Below are 19,879 nucleotides of genomic sequence, written 5' to 3' on the forward strand. Positions count from 1 at the left end.
CATTAGGGGCACATTTCTGCCTCTCAGCTGTTTAGGCTCCACTCACTTGACACAAATGCACAGCAGGTGCAGATTTACTGAAGGGACCAAAACAATCCCAACCACCCCACTGACACCTTTTTGTCTGCTCCTGAGCCTGTGGTGTGGTTGCAACCTCTCCACTGCCATCCACCCTGGCACAGTTTGGTACCAGAGTCACATCCCAGCTGGAAAAGCCTGATGTAAGCCTTGCCTGGGCTGCAGAGATGTGTGTGCACAGAGCAGGCAGGGCTGGGGCACTGCTGAGGGCTGGAGCCCTGTGCTGCCTGCATGCAGAGCTGGTGGATGGATGCTCACACAGCTGGAAACAAAAGCAAGGCAGGGCTGGCTTTGCTGCACCCCCCAAGCCAAGCCTTTAAATGTGATTCCCACCTCCTGAAGCTGTCATTTTGTGCTGCCCATGGAGCATGAGGGAGACAACTGCGCTTCAATTGCCTCTAGTTCTTATAACATATTCCCTGGAAAAGCTAGATTTTCTTTATGAATATTTCAGGAGTGCAGAAACTGCTTGTGAACCGAAGTTTGACATCTCGTGGTTTTCACACCAAAATTCTAAATATTCTTCTAACCTAAATTTAGAAGTAAAGGCAAACCTTGTTAAAAGGCAGAGATGTTGAGTAGCACTATTTGATAAGAAGTTAGGGTGGCAAAAATTTGAGTAATGCACACACTCAGACAGTGCTCTGAGTAATTGAGAATGTGAAAGGAAAACACTCAGCATAGGGCAGAACATTAGATCAAGGAGTTACAGTGTATTTTTTTGGTTTCATTTATTACTACTACATGTCTATATCATTTCATCCAAACATTACAACTAAAATATTAAAATCTAAGATGTAAGAAAGCCTTTTATTTTTTTTCATGTAAGCTTTTCAATGCTATGTTTTAGACATCTGGCTATGAAACTGAACTATTACCCATTCAGGTGATTTTACTGCTGCATTCCACAATATCTTTGTTCTTAAGTCTTCTCTATGCAAGCAATTTAAGTTTTCAGAGGCATATGAAGTCAGTACAACTTCTGTATACAAGAACCTCTCTAGCCTGTAAATGTGTAAATCCACCTGTTCTGGAGTACATTGCTGCTCATGGCTGGGGAGAGAGCACTTCCCACAGATCTCCCTCCTCCTTTGCACCTTTCCTTGCTCTGCTCTTCTTCCTCAGCAAAGGAGCTCAGCACCTTCCGTGCCTCAATTATGCTGATTTATTTTCACAGAATCCCAGGATCCCTGGGGCTGGCAAAGCCCTCCCAGCCCAGGGAGTCCCAGCTGGGCCCACCTTGTCCCCAGCCCAGAGCACTCAGTGCCACCTCCAGGGGACACCTGCAGGGATGGGCACTGCAAAGCTCCCTGGGCAGCCCCTGCCAGGGCCTGAGCACCCTTTCCATGGGGAAATTCCTGCTGCTGTCCAAGCTGAGCCTCCCCTGGCTTGAAGTAATTTCCTCTCCTCCTGTCCCTGTTCCCTGGGAGCAGAGCCCGACCCCCTGGCTGTCCCCTCCTGTCAGGGAGATTTAGAGAAAAATAACATCACCCCTTAGCCTCCTTCTCACCACACTAAGCAACCACTTATTTAACCCTAATGTTGTTATTTAATAACTCTGGATACATCCAAGGATGGGAGAGATGGGCTGGTGTTGTTTTATTCAATGTTCTCTGCTTTGAGGGTCAGACCGGTGACATTAAATATTTGATATTTTTTTCCCAATTTCTTTTATATTATGGTTTAAAGGATATCACCCTCTGTAATGAAACCATTTCCTTTCTGTCTTCTCTCTGTTGGATTGCTTTCCCACTGATGCATCTGTGAGCAAGCATCCTGACGACACTTAATTATTAAAAAGTCATTGCTCAAACAGAGCTCTGAAGAAAAGGAATTCTTTCTTACTGCATATTACTGGATATTAGTTCATAATGGGTTTCATTCTTGTGTATTTCTCCCCTAATTATGGAGCCTGATATATTTTATAATACCTAATTACAGTTTCTATAATACTATATAGGTATAGGTACATATATTGTGAGAGCTACCAGCTACAGAGAAATTTAGCAGAGATGAAAAGGAAAAGTTACTCACATTTACCTCAATGTAACAGTTTTGGAAAAGCACACACAGTTTAGATTACAGTATTTTTTTAAGTGGACATATTAACCGGGTGAGGGTTAAGTTTACAATGCATTCTAAACACATTATTTCAATTTATTATATTATTTGAAGTGCATTGGAGCAAACATGTACCATGTTGATTTTAGGAGGGTTTGTGTCCTTGCTTTTGAAGTGGGTATGAAACATAACAGAGACAGTTGCGTGGGTGCCAAATGATCGAAACTGCTCATGTAACCATATAAACAGTGGAATTTGACACATATTCTAGAGCTAATAATAAAAAAAAAAGTCATATTTGAAGAAAATGTAACCTGTAATACTTTTATTTTGAAAGAAGATTAGTAGAAACTCTGACCTTGAATGAGTCAGACTTGTTTGGGTTTGGAGATTGTGGCTTTGCTGGGCAGGGTGGGGTGGGACTGCTCCTCACCCTGGAGCTGTTTAACTTGGAGGCATTGCAGGTGTGAGCAAATTCCCTGCCTCTCTAACCCCTACAGCTCTGCTGCTGGACTGCATCAGATCACCCTACAATACTGAACTAAACTGGGTTAATGCATTGGTTCTTTGCCCCTTATTTAACTTCAGATGCTCCTTGTATTTGTTAATAGGCGCATAGACCATGGCACATTTCTCTCCCTCATTCTTCACATTTTCCTTAAAGATCCCTCTGTTTCTGCACATGAAGTGCAAATAAAATACACATTAACTGGTCCCTTTTGAGCACTTGGTGAGCTTGGAATTCTCAGCTTCAAACCTGGCAACAAAAAAAATCTTCAGGCCCTGCGTCCTCCACCCTCCAGTGTGAGAGTAACAACCTGCAGATATTTTAAACCCTGCAAACTCTTGTGTCTTTCAGGACCTAGATTTCTCATCACATCCACGGGAGCCTTGTATATTTTAGACGTACAAAATGAAGATGGACTGTACAACTACCGATGTATCACAAGGCACAGATACACTGGAGAAACACGACAGAGCAACAGCGCAAGACTTTTTGTATCAGGTGCTCCTTTCCTGCATCTTGCTCGATGAAATGCTGCCTGTGTCTCTCTCTAGTGTGCTCAGCTGGCAAGGCACATTTTTTGGGTGGTTTCTGTCAAATGGAAGCAGGGAGCTGCTGTGAAATAAGATGGGCCGTTTTAAAATTCTTTAAGTATGTTTTTCACAATCCAGCGGCTATTTCCTGAAGGCCCATAGGGGTGCACCTGCATTCAGCACGGTGATTTTTAGCAGGTTTAGAGTACTTTATACAGGGACTGTGGATGGGATTCATCCCTTCAAAACTAGATTTCTGCAGGGAAATTTAATCACCTTTTAGCTAAACCTCACTGTTTAGCTAAAGAAGAGGAACACTTTTTGGGGTAGTGTACCTGCCCTGCTTTGGGGTGATCTGAATTGCCCCACGGTGCCTGTTCCCCTCTGTGACCTCAGCAGGAGTTCAGGACATTGCACTCAGCTGGAGATATTTCCACCTCGGGATTTTCATGTTACCTGAGGTGCATTTCAGCCTTCCTTTTCATTCATCCCATTCCTACCTATACTAAAGTAAGCAAATATTAAAGCAGCCAGAAGAAAGCTGGCTTTCTTTAAAGAAAGAAAGAGAAAAAAGTAATAAAGATCTTATGCTCCCCCCCAAAAATTATTTCAGAGATAAATAATGAAAACCTTTACCTTTAAATAACTCAACTTTAAAACAATACCCTACAAGTTAACATAACCCATAAGTACAACTATAAGAAAAGCTTATAAAAAATAAGAGAGATTTCACAATTACAAATTTCCCCAGGTGTCTGCTATTCATAAAAATTAAAAACCACCAAAACTATTTTCTTATAAAAAAGTCTCTATAACATTAATAAAAAAAAAAACTTCTCTCCCTGTGTCTAAAAAAGACTATTCTAAAAGTAGTAAACTGACTAAAATATTAAATTTTATTTCTTTACATTATCATTAAGAAAGAAAAAGTTATAAGAAGAAAAGAAGTGTCCTAAAGGTTTTATTCTAATTCTTATTACTCTTGGTAATGATTAATTATTTAATTATTTTTATTAATAATAAAAATAATATATTATTAATAATATAAATATTAATCTTTTTTCTTCCCTTTTAAAATTTTAAACCTGCTTCACCTTTCTCCTAATCCTACTTCACAAAAATAAATAAATACATTCTAATCAATACACTAGTAATTAACCAACACTAAACTCATTAATATATTAACAAAAAAAAAATCTTAAATTGATGAACAAAAACCACTACACAAGGGGACACCAGCATGTTCCCCTGCTTCCAGGAGGGATCTCCAGCCAGCAGGAGAAGGTGCCAGTGCACCCAGGGGTGCTGCAGGCAGACAGGAGGATGGGGTGGCAGCTCTGGGCTGAATTCCAGGGCAATCTGTGCAGCAGTTGTGAAAATAAGAAGGTGGATGAGCTATTTTAACTTTTCCCTGTAGTTTTAAATGAGCTCCTGATTGCTGAGTGTGTGATGGACAGTTGGGTTCCTCACAGCCACCACACACTCAGGGCTCTCAATACATTGCTGCTCCAACACAGATTTTTCCTCACTTTTATTCAGTGAGAGGCAGTGCCAGTTGTGGGTGAGGTGAAGGAGGAGCTGATCCCAAGCCTGGGTCTGGAACTTGCTCTCAAACATTTCTATGTAGGGTTAGCACTTCTCCACCTCCCCTTCCCACCCCTTGTTTGCTGTTTGTCCATAATTGTTCCTTTTGTTTTCCTGTGAGCAAATCCAGCGTGGTTTTCCTACATCCACAGAGCTCACTGGGGCTGTATCCCAGATTTTCTCTTTCTCCCCAAATCCTTACCCTATATAAATCATCCCCACCATCCCACTGAAAGCCCCACATTGCTTTTTCTCCTTTTCCCCGTTGTTAAGTTTCCTTAAAGGTCAGTCAGGGTTTGGTGGCTTTCCCAGTCTGACAGCCAGTGGGGTCATTCCCCTTTTGACCCTTTCCTCTCCTCTTCTGTCAGAATAAAACTCCAGTGGCCAGCTCTCACCTCTCCACCCCTCTGCTTGAGAGCCCTAAGGGAGACAGAGGTGAACACAAGGCTTTCCATTATTAACCTGCCTCTTGCCCTCCTCCAAAATGGACTTTTTATTCAGTACAATCAAGTCTTTTGGAGTCCTCTGAACACACAGGGCAGTACTTAAATATAGTAATGATAACAAAAATAATTTTTTAAAAAATTAAAAAACTAAATTATAATAATAATTAAAAAAAAAACCAAAACAGTGGGTTAGAATCACTTACCAGTCAGTTCCAGGAGTTTCTCCCTTTGATTCCTGTCCCCTGTGGGTAGAACTCTTGCCTCTGCTTTCCCCAACCAGATGAAGAAGTTCTCCTGGACAATAATCTGCCTGCTGTGGTTTTTTGAGAACAGGCAGGGTTCTACCCTCCCAGCTGGCTCCATAATATGGTCTGCTTCTTGTGAAATCACATTAAGGCTGAGCCAGTGGGAACATAAATAAAATCAGGCTTGTATCTTGGTTACCACAGGAAAAGTTCTGGTTATCTCACTGAACAAAATGGGGGAAATGAAAGCTCTGTCTTGTTTGAAATTTAGGACAAACAAACACCCTAAAGGATGTTCTCTGTCTGGAGCTGCCTTTTCTATTCTCCTCCACAGACCAAACTGAAGCTGCAAATTTTACCTGTATGCAATAACTGGGCTTTTTAATTCAACATGATTAATTATTCTTGATCAGGGCTCTGATTTCCAGTCCTGTTAATCTACTGAGTAAGTGCAGCAATCAGGGGCAGAGTTTGTCTCTTAATATTTTCTAACAGATTTTCCTTTTCCTTTACTGGAATTTGTATTTTTAAAGAGTGACTCCTTTAAGAACTGGGATCAGAGAATCCATGAACATAGTTCTGAAAAGTCTGCTTGCATAAGACCTACATTTTTGCCTTCCTTTTCCATCCATATTTGTTCTTCACTTGTTTGGGATGAAATAGTTTGTGGTGGATGTTTCTCATGTTTCCTGGCCACATTTAACACAAGTTAAACTTCATTATTGTTTTGAAACAGTGAGATAGTAGCAAATAAAATTTAAAAATTAGCAAAAATGGTGAATAACTAATATGCCTATATTAATTAAAAAAAGTTCCAAATTTCATTTTGAGTAAGAATATCTCCTTGAAATCACATGGCCTTTCTAAATAAAATTAACCCAAAGCCATTAACATGCAACAGAATATATTTCTAAGACTCATTATAGTGTCTTTTTCCAACAAAAATTTTGCCCTGCCATGAATTCCATCTCCCAAAATCATTACTGCTTTTTACACTCCATACTCTGAAAAATCCTTATGATTTTTAAAGCACAAAAATTTTACTCTTCTGTCCTTCAAAGAAAGTCCAAAGTAGAATATTTTAAAACAATATTTTTGCCTCAGTTTTTCACCATTGTCCTTGCTGGAAGTTATTTGCAGCTGACTGTCAAAGCATTGTAAAATAATAATTCAAAAGAGACTATACACATATTGGAACTGGGTTATGTTACTTTGGTATTTTTTGCCTCATTGCTGGTGATTGCAAATGAACCCTTGGGTTTCTTTTGTGCTTTGTTTGGTTTTTGGTTTTTTGGGATTTTTTCCCCCTTAACCGGAATGTATGAACTCTACTGGTTTTAAATATGAGTCTGTTCCAGGAATAACCCAAAGAAATGTTTTTTACTGTCCATTTAAGTATATTTTATATATATATATATATTTTCTTCCACAGAATGGAAGAAAACAGGTCACTGGAATAATATCTTGTGTATCCCTGAATATATTTGTAAAACCTCCTCTATAACAGCAGGGTGAAATTTTCTTCCTTACGTAGGCAAATCTCAGTTTAGCTGTCCTGCAACTGGGACTCCAGGCTGTGCTGCTGCTGACAAGGCTCAAGTTGAGAAGGAACAAAGGGAAATGACCCCAGAATAGAGAATCCAGGATCTGCTGTGCTGCTTGAGTAGGAATGCACAGCCAATACCTCTAAAAGACAGTTAGGCTTTTTTATTATTTAAATATGTAATTATTACTTCCATCTGAAGAAATTGATTTCCTGTAGATGTAGCCTTCTTAAGAGCCAGAAACTGTAATTTCTTGCCTGCCAGGTTTTACTCTCAGTTAATTCCCCACAAAAGAATCTGTGCTTGGTAACAGGGATGCCTGATGACCCAAGGGGTGAGAGAAGAGCTGGCTGATCAATTAGTCAAATTGACATTGGCCTTCCCAGCAGCATCCTGGCAGATTGTGCTTTCACTGAGCCAGACATAAACAGCATGGCAAGCTCAAAAATTTGTCCCATCTTGATGCCAAATGTGGACCTTGAGGCCACTGATTCATCCAAAACCACTCATTTAACCACCGCAGACGTCCTCCTAATGAGGCACTCAGCAAGCTGAATGTGGCTTTGCCCTCAGTGCATCAGTGTTTTCCTGGCACCTAGAAAGCAGAAAAACTTCTGCTGTCACCTTTCATTGGACTTGGCATTTTGGGGGTTTTATTGAGAAATAGTCACACTAAAAAAAACCCAAAACAAAACAAAACAAAACAAAAAACTCCAAACCAACAGATTTAGTCCATTTTTAAAATAACATGGTTTTGATTTCTGGATTGATAGTTTACCTTGAATAGCCTTAAGATGTTTGTTCTCCTTGGTGCCCTCCCAGTTGTGGCTGCAGTTCATAAAGATATATTTAAGCTTGTTTTAAATCAGCTAGCTCAGGTACTGAGCTTGAATTCAGAATAAACTGCTCCTTTAATCTTTCCAACTCTGTACAGGAACCTGCTGCAGCTGCCCTGTGAGCAGCACTTGAGTTTGCTAAGTTAGAATGACTCTTGAAAATGCCAGAATTGTGGCAATCACACCTACATCCAGTCAGCTGTGATTAGATATACCCAAAAAGAGGTCAGTGTGTCAGGTTGGAGTTGGTCAGCATGTGGAGTTTCTTTGTGAGACAGAAATCTTAGCAAAGCGTTTGCCTGTGATGAGAAAATACTTTGATGAATATTTCTTCAGTATTTTTGTTGCAATAGCTCCAGGATGGGTGGCACAAAAATTTTAAATAGTGTCAAGCTCTGTCTCCAAAATTTTCAAACTGGAAATTACAAAGCAAGCACTATTTCTGATGGGTACATGCACCTCTGGTGAAGGCAATCCTGCCAGACATCTGTGAGATACATAAATCTGTGCCAGGTTCTGCACAAGTGAGGGCTGCAATTGTCAGCAAATTGAGCACAGAAAGATGCACTATTAAGCTGTAAGTTGGTCTTGTCACGTTAAGTTCTTTTCCCACAGAAGAAGAAAAGGCTTGTCTGTCATTTTGACTGCAGATAGAAATCCCTGTTCCTTTGCCCATTTGTCTCCTGACAAGGGAATAAATTGCTCCTTTAATTCAAAGCCTTCAGACCACCTAGAGAAGGGACAATGTGTTGGCTCCAATCTAGTTGAGAAGTGGCAATAATTGCTAAGGCAACACATTTCTGGCTCTCTGTGCTTCTCACAGGGAACATGAAGGATGACCAGCAAAACGTTTGCCACCTGGAAAAAATCCAGTGTGAGGATTTCCAAGCAGTGATGAGTTGCTTTAGCAGCATGTGCTGCTGGATCCCAGCCACCACAACTCAAACTGGTGGCTGGGTCAGAGAAGCAAACTGTAGTGCCCAAAACACTGGGCAGGCGAGTGAGAAAATGCAGGAGAAAAAAAATATTGACACATTGCTTGGTGAGTTAATTTTGAATCTCTGGCTGAAAACTAGTTCCTCTGTGTTTTCCCGTTTCAGACCCAGCGAATTCAGCTCCATCTATCCTAGATGGGTTTGACCACCGCAAAGCCATGGCAGGACAGCGAGTGGAGCTGCCTTGCAAAGCATCAGGGCACCCGGCACCAAAGTACCGCTGGCTGAAGGACAACGTGCCCTGGGAGCCCGACAGCCGCTTCAGGCAGACGGTGACGGGGCTGCTCATCGAGAACACGCGGCCCTCGGACTCGGGCAGCTACGTCTGCGAGGTGTGGAACAACTACGGCACCGCCGAGGTCATCGGCCGCCTCCACGTCAAACGTAGGTCGTGGCTTGGTGCTCCCAGTGGCAGGGGAGAGCTCGGACCTGTCCCTGCCTCTGCCAGGTCTCTGCTGGCAGTGGACAGCAGCTTTTATGGAGGTGGCCAGTGTTATGAGTAGATGTGGGGGGTTAGATAAGTCCCTGCCTTTTGCCTGAGGTTCTGGAGCTTTATTGAGGTGGCCAGCACCACAAAACCCACCCTCATTCGCAAGTTCTTCAATAATGGTTGATATGGTCGGTTACAGAACAAGTTATCCATTGAATAGACATAAAACTAAAAGCAAACTATATACAAGACTTAAACCAAACTATATACTGCTGCTATAGGACACGAGAAAGCACAACACGAGCCACTGTGATGGCAAGGTAAAAAAGAAGAAGGTTTATTTTTTGACTCTAACCTTTATACTTTTCTAAAGGTGACAGTGGATTGGAGAGTGAATGGGCCACCTCTCCAAAGTCATTGGACAAACTGCTAGTACATCAACTTTCTCCACCCCCACGAAGGAATGCAAAACAATATGTTTTTTATAGCAAATGTGTGGGAAAGTTTTCTAACAGAATGTAAACTCAGAAGGCTTTAGGAAATCTTAAGAATCAGGGCAACAATATACGACACAGGTGTTGCCCTGATTTTTAAAAGTGTTGTTTTCTTTTATAGTTCTTTTGAAAGTCTTAAAGTTCTCACAAAACTTCTTCAGCCTTCTGATCTGTTTACATATTTCTACTGGAATTCTCACACACTGTTCATGTAAATAATAATTGTTTTGCATTCTTCTTTGTAGGAAGAGAAAATTTATGGACTGTTAATTTGACCAGTGTAGCTAAAAAAGTAGTAATTCCATCCTCCAATCCATGGTCACCTCTGAAATTCTATAAATATTAGATGCTCAAATAAAGCACTCTCTTTTTTGGCCTTTGAACTTACCAAGTGTTTGTGTACTTGTTTCGTGTCCAATAGTGACACACAGGAATAAGGACAAAAGAGACTACTAGTAAATAAATACAGCAGGAGGCTAAAGATACCATTAATTATACAGCTACCAAATAATAATTTAACTTAGGAACCAATGTTTCTTACCAACCAATTTGTGATGGAGCACACATCAAAATAATTTCCCTCAATTCCTAAGAATGTAACCACGGAATCTGCATCCAAACTCCTGGGAGAAGTCCCATATGTTTATCAGGGTGTGTGTAGTAGGATTCTGCCTCTGTGATAATTCGTGTGTATTTTATAGTCTTTGTAAAACAGTGTCTCTCAGTCAAGAATATTTATTTTTCTTTTATCTTTTCCCACATCTGCTCTAGGATAGGATATTGATTCCTAGCTGGGGCCTGAGCCCTTTTGGAGACAGAGATGATCCCATTGGGCCTTTCACCCACCTGGGTTATCTCTTCCATATGCACAAACCATCTATGGTAAAGAGAGGGAGGACATGTCCTGCCACAGCCAGCACCCCAAAACCCACTCTCACTCACAAATCCTTCATAATGACCACTCAGGTCTACTACAACATGATTTATTTAGAATAGACACAAGGAAAACAGACATAACACTTTAAACAGATTTACCACACAGGATAACAAAAAAAGAACTACTAGTAGAGAAAAACAGTGCACGATAATAAAGGTACCTGTGTTATAGCTAGTGAAGAAATTGTTTAGATTAGGATTAGGATATTAGATTAGATTAGATTAGATTAGATTAGATTAGATTAGATTAGATTAGGAGTTAATGTCACCTACCAGTGAATGATATTGATGTGCAGAAGTCTCCTAATTTCTCTCAGTCCCAGGGAAGTCTCTCAATAGCAACATCTCAGCATCGAGGAAAACTCTCCACACACTCAGAAAAAATATAAGAGACTTCTGATTTTATGAAAATCATGGTGGTCCTTATTAATGGCAAAAGTAATTGCTTGTTGGTCACTTATTTCTGCTTATCCTTTCCCATGCATTCAGGGCAGGATGTTTATTTCTGCCTAAGGGTGCTTTCAGCCGAGATAATTCATCACAAGGCAAACCATTCAGGCCTAGTTTAGATTTGGAGAAGTAGATAAGTCTTTTGTTGTGTCAGGGGGTGAAAGGTCCTGTCACAGTTGATTGTTGGTGTTGTTGCCTGATATCAAAAGAGAAAAACCCTTGCAACAGTGCTGAAATAGTAAAATAAAAACCAGACCTTGATTGGAAGCTTCCAGGTGTCCCAATGGTCATGGGCACAGCCAGCACTGGATCTCTACCATTTTATAAGTTTAACAAAGTAGTATTCATAACAAATATTGTCTAATTAAAGAGCAGTTGGTTAGGTAATTTTTGGAGTAGGTCTAGGGCTTCTTTGCCCCACTTCTTGTTATTATGTCTTCTCAGATTCTCAGTTGTGAAACAAAATGTTCTTCTTCTAGGTCCTCTACTTGAAATAGGACAAAACAGTATTTCAGGAATGTGTTAGAAGGGTAGCTTTTTGTTCTAAGATTTGAGAGAAAGGGTGGGAAAAATACTAGGAGCTACATAATTCTGTGATAATATTCTTCAGAGCTACAAATATATGAAAAATTCATAAAAGCAAAACTTTTTAGGCATCAGTATCAAGTTGTTATCTTACCTTGCTGTTCTTTCTGTTTCCTTAATTTATCCTAGCAATGATTAAAGTCCTCAAAGTTGTGGAACGACACAAAGCAGGCTCTGTGGAGATGAGTTAGTTGGCCAATTGAGCGATCAGAAGTGCAAATGGATGCAATTTCCAGTGTAGCTCTATAATTTATCACATGGAGGATATGTAATTTAGAAGCATGAATTGGGTGCTGGAAAAGAAATTGCAAATGTTCTCATAAATAAAGCTGCCAAACTCTCATTGCCATGACTCATGGTGCTCAGTAATATTGAATACTCATACTTCCCCTCAGTCGAGTATTCATGTGTGAATATTCTGAATGTTTCACAAATTCTACAAAGATAATTATTACTTCAGGAGCACCACTTTGGAAAAGTATTATGCTACTACTGTTGAAAAAAACCACAAAATTATTTCTTGGAATAGAAATAATGCTCTGTGAACTAACAGTTCCACCTAGACAGCGTGACTAGCAAACTGAAAAGGGAGAAGTTTGTGAGAAGATCAGGCCATAAAAATATCCTCACAACTAATTGTACATAGTGGTTTTGGGCAAAATAAAACTGAGGTTAAAAATCTGCCATTCACAAGTTATAGCTGAGGAGCTTTGTTTCTAAAGGTATTCATCAAAATACTTCTAAAAAAAGAGTTTAATTCCATCTGTCTTGTATGATGCAAAGTCCAAACTTGCAGAGACATGATGTAATTGTACAATTGATGATACCCAAAGCATCCCCAGTGCCTGGTGATGTGTTTTTCCTAATGACTCTGCACTCAGACAGCCAGGGGAAATTCTCTGGATCAGGCTGGCAGGAAGTAAAAGCTGGGCAAGGAAATTTTACCCTCCTCTGCAATGGAGGATGTGGCTCACTTGCATCACCATGGCTCTGGGATATGAATGATGCACTTGAGTGTGACTACTTTGTTTAATGGATTGTTGCCAGTTTTTTGCTTTTGTAGTGTTTTTATAGGAAATAGAGATAGTCAGTGACTTTTAACATGCATCTGAGCATGGATCAATTAATAATTGCTTTAGACCTTTAGCTGTAATCCAGAATGTCTGAGGCACTGTGTGTGTTTTTTGTTTTTTTTTCCAGGCCTCTGTTCCAGTTTAACTACTATGGATTTATTCTAACCTTGATGTTATAAAATATTTAATTAAGTGAACAAGTTCCTTTTCTTTTTTAAGTGTGTTTGTGCACATCTCTGTGTGTGCAAACTGCTAAAATTAAAAATAGGATGGTCTTTATTTTGTGTCAGAGATAGTATCAGTGGTGATAACAATCCCTTATCTTTATAAGGAAGTCAAATCAATTTATACAAGACATGGGATGAAATCTGTGTTCTACACTGCTGATAAATCCTAGGTGGCAGGATAAAGATTGTTTTCCTTGCATTTACATTTATGACTTTTATTCAGTACTGTTCATCCTCCTTTTTTGCCATGTAAAACTTGGATTCTCCTGTTCCACTGTTTCTTCAGGCTGACTTGAAAATATTGTAATCCTTCCACATCAAAACAGAAAATCTGGTGAGCCCACACACTAAAACACTTCCATGTGGACATATCAGATGGATATCCATGGGTGTACCTGCATTAATATCTTCCACTCTTGAAAGCTAATCTTGTAATTGGCATTTATTACACTTGTTCACATCAGAGGGTAGTTTGGGACAGTGTAAGTTTGGTTCCTTTTGCCAGAAATTAAACCAGAGTTTCAGGAATGCACTTAATACACAAGATTCAAAGGTCCACACTGAGATAATGTGAAATAACATCCTGCCCTCCCTATAAAAACATTACAAAACCTGTGCAGTGCCATGTTAAATGCCTCAGCACTAGTGGTGTTACCTGTAGGTCCGATCCTACTGTTCATGTGGGCATGGGATTAGGTGTTGAATTTGTTATCCCTGTAGGTCTACTTTTTTTTTTTTTTTTTTTGTCATGGGTGCTGGTGGCAAAAATGGTTTATTTGAGCAATACAGGTATCTGTTATTTGATTTGGTGTTTTCTTTTAAGAAGGCTACAGTTGTTATTTTTATTGTTCTTCTTAACTGAGAATTGATTTGTTACTTGCACACAGATGCACATTTATACTGAATACTCCCTCTGTTTCCCTTTCTCTCTCCCTTATTTCGACTCAAACCTCCAGAACCGCTCAAAGCCACCATCAGCCCGCGCAAAGTCAAAAGCAGTGTCGGTAGCCAAGTGTCCTTGTCCTGCAGCGTGACGGGGACCGAGGACCAGGAGCTGTCCTGGTACCGCAACGGGGAAATCATCAACCCTGGCAACAACGTGCGCATCACCGGGATCAACCGCGAGAACCTGATCATGGACGGCATGGCCAAGAGCGACGGCGGCGCCTACCAGTGCTTTGTGCGCAAGGACAAGATGTCAGCTCAAGACTACGTCCAGGTGGTGCTGGAAGGTCAGTCTCCACCCGCCTGGCAGTTTCCAAAATTGCACACAAGTCGTCTTTGGTGCTGTTGTTTTAGGGTGGTGATGCCCTTGAAGATCTAGAAATGAAGCAATGCGCTTTTGAGACAGTATTTACAGAATCACAGAATCACTGGGTTGGGAGAGACCTTCAAGATCATTGAGTCCAACCCAACCCCAAGCACCTCAACTAAACCCTGACAGCCAGTGCCACATCCAGGCTTTGTTAAAGACACCCAGGGATGGTGACTCCACCACCTCCCCGGGCAGCCATTCCAGAACTTTATCACCATTTCTGTAAAAACTTTTCCCTGATACCCAACCTGTATTTCCCTGGGTGCAGCTCGAGGCTGTGACCTCTGGTTCTGTCTGTTCCTGGAGAAAGAGCCCAACCCCACCTGGCCACAGCCACCTTTCACGAGCTGTGCAGAGTGACAAGGTCACCTCTGAGTCTCCTCTTCTCCAGGCTGAGCACCCCCAGCTCCCTCAGTGGTTCCTCACAGGGTTTGTGTTCCCAGCCCCTCTCCAGCCTCATTGACCTTCTCTGGATGTGTTCAAGCATCTCAATGTCCTTCCCAAACTCAGGGGCCCAAAACTGGACACAGTATTGGTATAGGAGGTAATCTGTAATAAAAATAGGAAGGTAATAGGACCTGGTCTTTAATTGGAGGCCTCAAGGGGCAGATATGGAAAAATACCCTCCCCACACAGGGTGAATACAGTTTTATAAGTTTAGCAAATTAGCATAATTGACAGGAATTCTCAATTAGAACCTCAAGTAATGAGGCAATTCTCCCCCTTGGTTCCACCTCTTCTGGAGGCCCCCTTTCTTGCTACTAGCTGTACCTTGTTTATGAGAAAGTGTCTTGGGAGGGTAGCTCATACTTGGTTCCCAGGAAAAAGCAAGATAGGATTGGGGCCTTTGGGAATGTGTTTTATCTTTCTGTCTATCAGGGTAGGAAAAGTACTGGAGTGAGCTAGGAACTCTGTAATGGTCTACAGAGTTATGAATATATATGAAGAATATATAAAAGCAAAAATAATTTTGGCATCAGTGGAGTTTACAAAAAAACAGGGTACTCATGAAACGTCCATGGGGTTTATTGTGCCTTACTCATAAGAGAATGGAAAAATCAATTTGAAAAAAAAAAATCCTTCCCAAGCAGATCTCTGTTAAAAATCCAAACATTGCATTTCTTGTTGGGTGTATTGGCTGATGGCTTGGAGATCATCTTGAATAACAGAGGCATCTCTCTAATGAGGCTGTGGTGCAGGCATGGCATGGACACTATTTTTAGAGTCTCTGTAGAAGAAGAAGAGATTACCTGCCCGGACCGAGTTACCTCGGCAACCATGTCCCGTGACTAGGAAAGCCTAAAGAGCATATTGATAATCTATCATGGTGTCGGGAGAGTGCAGGTTATCAGAGAGCAACAGCAGGGAAGATTTCAAAGACACTCAGGTCTCACTGGGAAAATAATGTCTGCTTTCATCTCAAAAAAAAGCCTGTCACTTGAATTTTAAAAAGGGGGGAAAAAAAGAGGAGGAGGGGTGACAGAGGTATATAGTGTGCACGCTCACAGATTTATTGGTCCTATGTCAGCTCCCTTTCAGGATAAAAAGCTTTTTTTTTTGTGTTGCTGCTGTTCTGTTTTCTGAGGGGTGACAGTATCCAGTACACCACAAAGGAAAAGGAAAGAGTCAGGAATGAAAATAAATAAATAAATTAGAAACTCTGTCACATAACCAATGGAACAGAAATGAAAGAGAGAGGAGGCAAAGGAAAAAAAAATGAAATTAAATAAAATTAAATGCTCTTCCAGGGATGCTGAGGCCTTTCAAAATTCTGAGAATGCCACTGCTTATCTTTTTACCATGTGGCAAGCAAGGGAATTTTGCAGCCCTGTTTTTAAAGTAACATTTTCAAAGGAAAAAAACCACACACTGCATGACCACAGAAAGGACTTCCTAAGTAATACCAGGGTGTCAGCACTCCTAAATGTTACCTCAGTGAACTCTCTGGAGAGATGATGGGTATTTAATCACAAAGTTTCTGTGCCCACCCATTTTCTTTATTCATTTCCCTGGTACAGGCTGAGTATTTTGGGAGACAGTTCACAAGATAAAGTGTTTGAACACTCTCATTCAGAGAAATATTTATCTGTAGCACAAAATGACCGTTGACAGAAATTGGCATCACTGCTGTTACTGGCAATCTGTATTCAGAAAAGCTTCATTTAATACTTTCTCAAATGGGGCATTGCATGTCAGGACTAAACTGCTGTGTGAAATCAGCCTATGCAAGTTGTGCCTGGCTCTTGGCAACAGGATGCATCCTTAACTTCCCAAGGAGCTAAAATCTACAAGGAGAAGAGAACCTCCAAATGCGTTGAGGTTTTGCTGTATCTTTTATAATGAACTCTGTATAGTTTTAGAATTTTTCTGCAGGAACAGAGCAGTTCATAGAGATGCCCAATCCTATTCAAGAGCTTATCCTACAGCAGAGCCATTTCCAGGTTTCCCAGAAGATGTTAAAGAAACTTGCTATAAGCAAAAGGTCATTTAAGTCCTCTATCGGCAGAATTTATTTCCCTCTCTCAATAATTAGGGTTACATCCTGGAAAACCGTTGCTTCTAAAAAAGATCTTGGCTCATGTGATATGCTGCAGGGTAGAAGGGACAAGCTTTACACCACGTAAGCACTGTTTTCCTGCTTTCCTCTCCCTCGGCAGACGGAACTCCCAAAATCATCTCTGCCTTCAGCGAGAAAGTGGTGAGCCCAGGAGAGCCAGTGTCCCTGATGTGCAACGTGAAGGGGACTCCCCTGCCCACGATCACCTGGACACTGGACGAGGATCCCATCGTGAAGGACGGCAGCCACCGGATCAGCCAGATCATCACGTCCGAGGGCAACGTGGTCAGTTACCTGAACATCTCCAACACCCAGGTCCGGGACGGGGGCGTCTATCGCTGCACCGCCAACAACTCTGCGGGAGTCGTCCTGTACCAGGCTCGAATAAACGTAAGAGGTGCTTGTCAAATCAGCTCCTCAAAAAAAAAACACACATAACTCATTGTAGTGGAGAAGAAGATTGTTGCATGTGATGAGATTTTGGAATGCCAAAAACCGACTTACTGTTTTTGTCCTCTCCTTTTCTCCCCCTGCTCTCTTTTCCCACCCTGCCTCTCCAGCCCCATCTAGAAAGTGTATGGTATGGTTAAATGTTGGAAGAACCCTTTGGCTTGTGTCCTTTAGTCTATTTTTCCTATACTCACCTCTACTAGTTCACAGTCTCTTTGCTTTAGTCCTGCTGTGCATGTTTTGTTTTCCTTTTCCTTTCCTCCTTTACTTGTCCAACATCCATTGTAATTATTCATGTATACAGAACTTTAGCTTGAATTTCTGGCTCTACATGGCATAATACCCATCCTTCTGGGTATATATATATATAATTTATATACATAGTAAATAAAAAAGCTAATTGTTTCAGTGTTCTTACGTGTAACAGGAGTCTAGCTCCATATCAGTGTTGTTGTTTCACATTAATTAAATCACACTCAGCCTTTTAATTTGTAATACAGTAAAGATTTTATCAGGCAAGTATTGGATAACACAAATAGATACCCCCACATAATTAGCATGGATGCTGCAGGGTAAGGAAAAAGTAGAGCATACAAAGATTAGGAAAACTGCTTAAGTAGCTCTTAAAAGTAAAAATCTGTCAAATGCAAAGAAGTGCGGCGCGAGCCGCATCCATTAACATCTGTATATCCAGAAAAAATTACGCACATTCCCCCGAGCAAATGTGCCTTTAAATTGTCTTCAAGAGCTCCTTTCCTTGCCTTGGCAGGGCCAGCGAGCATTCGGCCCATGAAGAACATCACGGCCATCGCTGGGAGGGACACCTACATCCACTGCAGGGTCATCGGGTACCCCTACTACTCCATCAAGTGGTACAAGAACTCCAACCTGCTGCCCTTCAACCATCGCCAAGTGGCGTTCGAGAACAACGGCACGCTGAAGCTCTCGGACGTGCAGAAGGAGGTGGACGAGGGCGAGTACACCTGCAATGTCCTGGTCCAGCCCCAGCTGTCCACCAGCCAGAGCGTGCACGTGACGGTGAAAGGTGAGGACAGCTGGGAAGAGCAGAGCCCGGCTAATTGCCGGGTCCTTGGTGGAATTGCACACGTGGGATTGTCCCGGCAGGCGGATAGCGAGCGGTTTGAGGAGGTTAATCCAGATTTGTGTTTATTTTTAATGATGACATGGAGATAATCAGTCATTGTGTCTTGTTCTCGCCTGACTTTTACCGTCCGTGGCTCAGCTGGTCCTCATTGTTTTTGTTTCTTCTGAGTGGGGGCCTTGCAGCTCAAGTTTGCTATGAGCACTTTTCACTCAGGAAATGAATGGTTTGTCACACACGTTTCACTGGTGACTGATTTTCTACTGGACAACAAAGTTCCAATTTTCATTAGCCAGTGACTTCCTGGCTTTTAAAACATGAGATGAGAATTTTAATGTCTGCACATTTGCCACCAAGCAGAGACAGGAACTAAAAGCATTAACCTTGCTTTTCTCTTATTAAGTGATTATCTGAGTGCTCTTCATGCTTAGAAAGGTAACACTGTAAATAAATGTGACTTGAAATTCTAATAGGAATGCTTCAAATCTATTCAAACAGTCCAAAACAAGGATGTTCAGATGGCCCTGAAAGACTTCAGAAAGAGACTGAGAATAGGAATTTTTTACCATTGTGTCCTGACTGTTCTGACATTGGCAATGTTCAGACCTATTCATGAGGATACAAAAGACAGAAAACCTGATTGCACTAGAATCTAGCTTTGAGCAATGGGGCCACTAAATACTGCACTTTATGTGAGCCTGTAGGAAGAATTGGGGCATAATTTCACTGTTCCTTAAGTTATTAGAAATTTTTCCTGGGGTGGGTTTTTTTTTTTGTTTGTTTTTTTTTTTTTTTTTTGGAGGCAGAGGAGAGGAAGGAATGTGATTGAATCTTGTAACCATTCTCAGATAAGATGCAGAGAACAGTAAGGTAAAATGACTTTGTTACAGACATCTGATCTCAATTCCTTCTGCTCTGTTAGTTTTGCCCTTAGCACTCTGGAATGATGCAATTGCTATTTTTTTTCCAAGAGTTTAGGGGATCAACTTTAAGCCATGAGCAATTTGGACTCTGAAAGGCATGACATCTCCCACACCTGAGGCCATCATGGGCACTGGTTACAAGCTGTGGCATAAAAAGTCAACATCACCTTTTGTTTTCATGTGTGTGGGGCTTTGCTTGACATTACAGTGATATCACAGATCTGTTGATAGATTTTAGGAGCTGAATGACAAATCAGTCACTGTGTTCCTGATGCACTAAGAGACCACCATGGAAATTCTGGTGGGGAAAAGCTGCCTCTTAAATGATACCATTTTTCAAATGACTGTCAAAATTAATGCAGCCAGACAAAACAAATCCAGCAGTCATAGGCATTGAGATCAAAACAATACCAGTCACTGAGAACACTAACTGGTATCTCAGGTGAAATACCACTTTTTCTTCCATTAGGTTACAGTTTCCAACTTGATAATTCCTCATCCAGAAAACAG

At 41.1% G+C, this 19,879-nt stretch overlaps 1 protein-coding gene across 5 annotated transcripts in view; it reads left to right on the plus strand.

The window, feature by feature from the left end:
* Positions 1–19,879, plus strand: part of DSCAM (DS cell adhesion molecule) — a 445,883-nt gene that overhangs the window by 255,901 nt on the left and 170,103 nt on the right. For 4 of the 5 annotated variants that reach the window (XM_021527473.3, XM_077781696.1, XM_077781697.1 and 1 more), the window contains exons 4-8: positions 2,999–3,145; positions 8,933–9,211; positions 13,979–14,254; positions 16,995–17,291; positions 18,114–18,389. In XM_021527473.3, coding sequence (XP_021383148.2) covers positions 2,999–3,145; positions 8,933–9,211; positions 13,979–14,254; positions 16,995–17,291; positions 18,114–18,389 — 1,275 coding nt within the window. Of the gene's footprint in view, positions 1–2,998; positions 3,146–8,932; positions 9,212–13,978; positions 14,255–16,994; positions 17,292–18,113; positions 18,390–19,879 lie in introns of those variants that run through there. The other variant, XM_031506212.2, reaches the window with a different exon arrangement.

Source organism: Lonchura striata, chromosome 2 (assembly GCF_046129695.1).
Source record: "Lonchura striata isolate bLonStr1 chromosome 2, bLonStr1.mat, whole genome shotgun sequence".
Taxonomy (NCBI): Eukaryota; Metazoa; Chordata; class Aves; order Passeriformes; family Estrildidae; genus Lonchura; species Lonchura striata.